This window comes from Rhagoletis pomonella, unplaced genomic scaffold (genome assembly GCF_013731165.1).
Source record: "Rhagoletis pomonella isolate Grant_MI unplaced genomic scaffold, Rhpom_1.0 Rhpom_scaffold_00004, whole genome shotgun sequence".
In the NCBI taxonomy this organism is placed as follows: Eukaryota; Metazoa; Arthropoda; class Insecta; order Diptera; family Tephritidae; genus Rhagoletis; species Rhagoletis pomonella.
Genome location: NW_023458558.1, coordinates 55,358,572 through 55,364,170, shown reverse-complemented (window position 1 = coordinate 55,364,170; position 5,599 = coordinate 55,358,572). Strand labels below are relative to the sequence as shown.

At 38.1% G+C, this 5,599-nt stretch overlaps 1 protein-coding gene across 1 annotated transcript; it reads right to left on the bottom strand.

The window, feature by feature from the left end:
• Positions 1–779: 779 nt before the first annotated feature.
• On the bottom strand, positions 780–4,276 carry LOC118737828 (TAF5-like RNA polymerase II p300/CBP-associated factor-associated factor 65 kDa subunit 5L). The gene is made up of 7 exons (XM_036468607.1): positions 4,157–4,276; positions 3,919–4,085; positions 2,236–3,087; positions 1,887–2,168; positions 1,509–1,809; positions 1,100–1,446; positions 780–1,024 (listed from the first exon to the last, which is right to left on the bottom strand). The coding sequence occupies exons 1-7, from the start codon at positions 4,259–4,261 to the stop codon at positions 871–873; spliced, it is 2,208 nt and encodes a 735-aa protein (XP_036324500.1). The 5' UTR covers positions 4,262–4,276; the 3' UTR covers positions 780–870.
• Positions 4,277–5,599: the final 1,323 nt, after the last annotated feature.

The window sequence follows — 5,599 nt, the reverse complement described above, 5'->3', positions numbered from 1 at the left end:
TTTATGAGTAAAAATAGTTTCTCAAAGAACTTTTTGAAAAAAGTCCCCTCAGATGACAAATTAGATTAGGCTTAACAAATTTGCATAAAAATATTTAAAATTCTTTTCAACGGATTCGTAATAGTGAGATTTTTGATGCTGTTTTTTTACTTTTTTTCAATTATTGATTTACGATAAACTTAAATAACTGTGTCAAAACTATTCTGATTTAGACTTATGGGATCTCGGTAGAAACGTAGTTTCCCACTATTTTTATTTATGTGCAAAAAAGTCATTCGTGTCCCATTTTTATTTTTTTTTTTTCAAATAAATACCTTCCCAATGATACCTCACAAGTCTAAATGGTAAGAGTTTAGGTTCAGCTATTCAAGTTTTTCCTATACCAATTTTTGAAAAAAGTTAAAAACAGCATCAAAAATCTCATTATTACGATACCGTTCAAACATTTTTTTGAGCTTAAACCTTTTGGTCATTAGAGGGGATTTTTTCGAAAAACATCTTTAAGAAACTATTTTTATTCATAAAAAACTCAATTTTTGGAGGTATTTTCAAATGGGTCCAGCTCGCTTAAATCTTCATATTTTTCCGATATATTTTGGTGGACGTCTTAAAATATAATAGATTTTATAATTTCATTGGAAAAACAGTACCGTTTTTTTTGTATGGGGAATGATGCAGTCTAATGTATGTACATATGTGCTTAATTTGGTAATGACATTGATATTTAAATAGAACTACAAAAACTTGAGTTAGTATATTTAAATTTTCTATTTCCGCTGTTTTTTTAGATGGATCCTTATATGTAGCTGCTTATGCTTAGAAGTCATACTAAATAAAAATTTAAAATATTAAGATTAGCGTTTAAGAGCCTTAGGCGCCAATAACGCAGACCATTTCATCTTGGCGGCTGAATGAAACTTTAACTAGATTCTGACAATTGCTACTGAGTGTCATTACACGATTTAAAGTGGTTGAAGAGGAGGATGAAGACGAATTCGTTGTACTGCTACTGCTGCAACTGTCACTATTAAAACAAAAATAATTGAATTTAAATTATCTTACACTTAGGTCTGTATATTTGTATATCTAATTTACTTACTTCATGGGCGATAATTTCTTTACATCCCATACGCGAAGAGAGCCATCACGGCATGCCGACGCTAAATATCTGCCACCCTTGCTCCATGAAATACTGTTTATTGCGGAAGTGTGGTCTTTTAATTCATTTAATTGCGCACCAGCAGCCAAATCGAAAATACGTATTTTCGACTCTTCACCACCGGCTGCCAACATCTTACCATCAGGGCTAAATGCAATGTTTGTTACAGGCTGTTTACAATCGGAGAAGACACGCATCAGTTTTCCACTAGTGACGCACCATAAACGCACAGACAGATCTGCTGAACCAGTGGCAAGATAATTGCCATTGGGATGAAACGCGATACACTAGAGAAAAAATAGTAGTCTATGTATTGAAACACAAAAAAATTTTAATTTTTAAAACCAACCTCTACATCCTGTGTATGACCAGCGTATGTTATTAAGGGGACATCGCGTTCTAAAGACCACAAACGCGCAGTGAGATCTTTCGAACCGGTGGCAACATACATTCCCACCGGACTCTCATCAATACACCAAACTGGATACCTATGGCCTCGATAAATGCACGCACACCCATAGCTTTCCGCCCGCCAACTTCGTATTGTGGCATCTTTAGATGTGCTGTAAATGAGGGGGTAATGTGTAGAAAAGCGTACATCTGTGACGCCAGCGCCATGACCACGCAACTGTATGCCACCATATTCGTTGCTGAATTTGAAATTAAAGGTACAATATAAGCCTTGTCGATAGTAGACCAAAGTTTCATCTGAAAACACAATGCTTACAAAGAATTGCCTTCGTATTTGCCGGCTTCGAACTTCCGTTTCTCTCGGTCGCTATTATTGGTACGCGCATGTTCTCTAACATCTAAATCAATTTCGTCCTCAGTCTCAGATTCCCCGGCACAAACATTGTTTATTTCCCAACGACACACTGAGTCTGCAAACCGGGTATAAAGATTTTTTCCCCTACAGATTTGCTGATTTAGTTGCCATAACTGCACAACCGAATTATTAAATCCTGCAATCAAATGGCATTCACCAGCATCCAAGTGAGCTGAAGAAAGTCTGTGGGAATATTTAATTCAAAATATACTATCATTATAAAAATTGTCTTTATAGATTTGGGACTCACCCTCTGCTGCGGTCGGCTAGCTTTATAAAAAGGGGATACTGTGTTTGCCCCTTTAGCAATTGCTCGCTGCAGGCCTGTAAAGTTTGCAAGCTCTCTTCCACTTGTTGGGACCGTAATTTTTTCATTTCATCTGTATTTTCTTCCTCTTTCTCTGACTTTACCATAAGCTCTTCTGGAGGGTCTTCTGTGGTACGTTTTTTACTAAAGCGTTCGCTTCCTATGTTGGCTTTTATTTTAATGTCAGAAAACTCCATTTTGCTTTCTTCGTCGTCTTCAACGGCCTCAAACTCCATAAGGATACTATCTTCACTCCATTTGTGCACCTCATTATCGACGACATGAACATGAATCCATGAATATATTAGATTGAGTATTAATACATGGCCACGTTTTTCCAAATAGCCACGTAATGCATCCACTACCGCTTCAGTGGTGTGTATCTCATACTTGGAGGAACGAAATTGTGACACATCTGGATCACTTTCAGCCGTTTCCAATTTTGTACAAGCGGAAAGTGTTTGAATGAGTTTTGTGAAATAGATTAATTCGGGGTCCGCTGGTGTTTCACTAGATGGCGTTACAAAGCGTATGCTTGTATGCGGAGTAGCAGCGTTGGATTGATCTGAATGAGAGTCATTGGCTACCGAGCAGCCATTTATCTTCGTTGGCAAAGGCGCTTCGTAAGTTTCCACCGACGACACTAAATGCGCATATTTCTTAAGTAACTCAGAAGCAGCTTTTTGTTCTCGCGCTTTCATCAACTCAAGATAAAGATGACACAACATTGGCGCATAAAAGCGTCGCAACTCTAGCCGTATCAAATCGCTTTGTGCTTCAACAAACTGTGAAAATCTATGGATAAAATTGAAATATGTATACTTAAACATATGTATCGACTTAATATAAAGGGAGTGTCTACTTACACGCGCAACGGTAACTTCTACGTGGATCCACGGTAAAAATTACGCCGAAAGAAGTTCTGTCCCACTTCTCCGGCAACACAGAAAGGAGAATTCTGAGTAGTAAGGGTTATAATACCTAAGCGCGGCCGAAGGCCTCCTATACAGAAAGAAGTTCTGTCCCACCTCCCGGCAACACAGAAAGGAGAATTCTGAGTAGTAAGGGTTATGATCACTAAACGCGGCCGAAGGCCGCCTACGCAGAAAGAAGTTCTGTCCCACTTCTCCGGCAACAGAGAAAGGAGAATTCTGAGTAGTAAGGGTTATAATTCCTAAGCGCGGCCATAGGCCGCCTACGCATAAGGAAGTTCTGCCCCATTTCTCTGGCAACACATAATCCACGTCTTTCGTAGATCTACGGTAATTTTTAGAATGGATCTACGGTAATTTTTACCGTGGATCTACGGTAAAAGTTACCTTGGCGCGTGTGTGTAGACACTGCCTAATATAAAATCGATTCTGTTGTTGTTGTAGCGGCATACTTAGCCCTGCCTAGAACAGAACTAACGGGTGGCCCACTCTCCGACTGGGTGGGAGCTGAGGGATAGGAGCGTTAGTTGATTGGGCTTTAAAGGACATGCGGAGTTCTTGCGAGTCGTGAAGGGAATATCCGCATGCCGGACACTCAATGGGCAGATTTGCATTTATCCTTCTCAGGTAGAAGTTTAACCTGGTGCTGTTACAACAAAATCAACAATAAAAATTAAATAAAGAACCCACTTACCGCCCAAATTGTTGATCAACAATATGATGATTGTTGGTGATGCATTGTACATTAGAGAAAGCGAATGAGTTTCCACATTGTAGATCCAGATCCAGCATTTTTTGTACCATAAATTGTTGCTTATTTTGGAGTAGCAGGAAGTCAGACTTGCGAAATTTCTCGTTTCCCTGAAAAAGTGGTTCAATGGACACCGATGACGATTGCTTAATGTAAAACTTCTGTGCGTTGGAATACATACCACATAACTTTTCTGCTTCAGATAGTATCCCAAGGATGTTCGAAATAAATCATTTTTAGACTTTTTGCCTTTATTTCCACTACTTTTTTCAGCCATGTCTGGCATTACAAACAAAAAATAAAAATTGTATTGAAAAATTTACAACAAAACGTCAAAAGTTGTACAGCTGTTACGATTGACAGCAACTGGTGTGTCAAGCACAATAAATATAGAAAGAAACTTAACGAAAGGATTCAGCCATAACTGTTCGTCTTCACATGCGTGCAACTTACGCAGGTCTCCCACTTTTTCCTTGCAAGCGAAATGGAGTTTTGTTGCTGGGTATTTGAAAGCGAAAATGCGAAAGGCACAAATTAGCTTTTGTTTCGCTGCTTTGCTGTGCATTTGTGTGAAACGACGCCATAACGGTGCCATATGTTTGTTGTGAAAACTTCCGATTTTCGAACTTTCGCTCAAACGCACACAGTTTCGCATCGAAGTGTGGACTCTGGTAATGTGTTCGCCTCCAACCATGTTGAATCGTGTGAACTCCGGTATTTGCAACATGTCCCCAAGCAAGAAGGTTTGTGGCACAGTATATAGTTTGTGGTCTGACATTTTAAATTCTTAAGACATTCATATTCCCCATATAAATTAAAAAAATTTAAATTATCTGGTATGCGAATATCTTTTTTATTGTTCTAAATTTGTGTTCTTTGTAAGAAAATGGCTGTCATACTGCAAAAGTGCCAGTTGCAAGCTAGCTTTAACTAGTAAGCAAGATCCTAAAGCAGGTGAAGACTGCCAGTTATGTAAGTACTAAAGAAACTAACCCTGTGCTAATAACAGCTGATTTTCTATTCCATTATTAGTTGCGTTCGCGTAGCTGTAAATTGTCATATCTTTGTTTCTTAACAGATAATTATCACAAAATTTGACTGGATTCTGCTGAAAAGCATTTCTTAAAAAAGCATTTCAAAAAGAGCTGGGGAAATTTCTGCCAACAGAAATTTGCAGTCATATGTTTAAGAAGCAGCTGTTCAAAACGCAGAAGGAAAAAGTTGGCAAGTTTATTTTACTTCAGGAGTGTTTCTTAACTTTTTACAGCTGTTGATAGCAGATTGCCGAAGAGTATAATTTTACGCACAAAGAGATCGAAATAGGAAAAAGTAAAGGAACGAAAACAAGGCGAATTTATTCAAGGTGGTATTACTGGCGAATTTAGTTTACAACAACGACAACCCCATGTATTTTGTATGGAGGGTGATGTATTTTGTTTTTGCTTTTGATGGGTGTGCTATCAAATCAGTAAAAGCAAAAACAAAATATATGTAAGGCGAAGAAACCAGCTGATTTTACAACACCACCTTGTATAAATTCGCCTTGAACGAAAACTAGCAGAAAAGTTGAGAAACACTTCTCATGTTTAACCCATAGTATCTTGGTTGTGATCAAATTAAAGAA

Excerpts from the sequence above, each read along its gene's own strand:
- LOC118737828 (XM_036468607.1), bottom strand. The coding sequence starts at position 4,261 with ATGCCAGACATGGCTGAAAAAAGTAGTGGAAATAAAGGCAAAAAGTCT. Across the intron at positions 3,088-3,918 it reads GTTGATCAACAATTTGGGCG|ATTTTCACAGTTTGTTGAAG; the intron begins GTAAGTGGGTTC and ends TTTTATCCATAG. Across the intron at positions 1,025-1,099 it reads AAGAAATTATCGCCCATGAA|TGACAGTTGCAGCAGTAGCA; the intron begins GTAAGTAAATTA and ends TTGTTTTAATAG.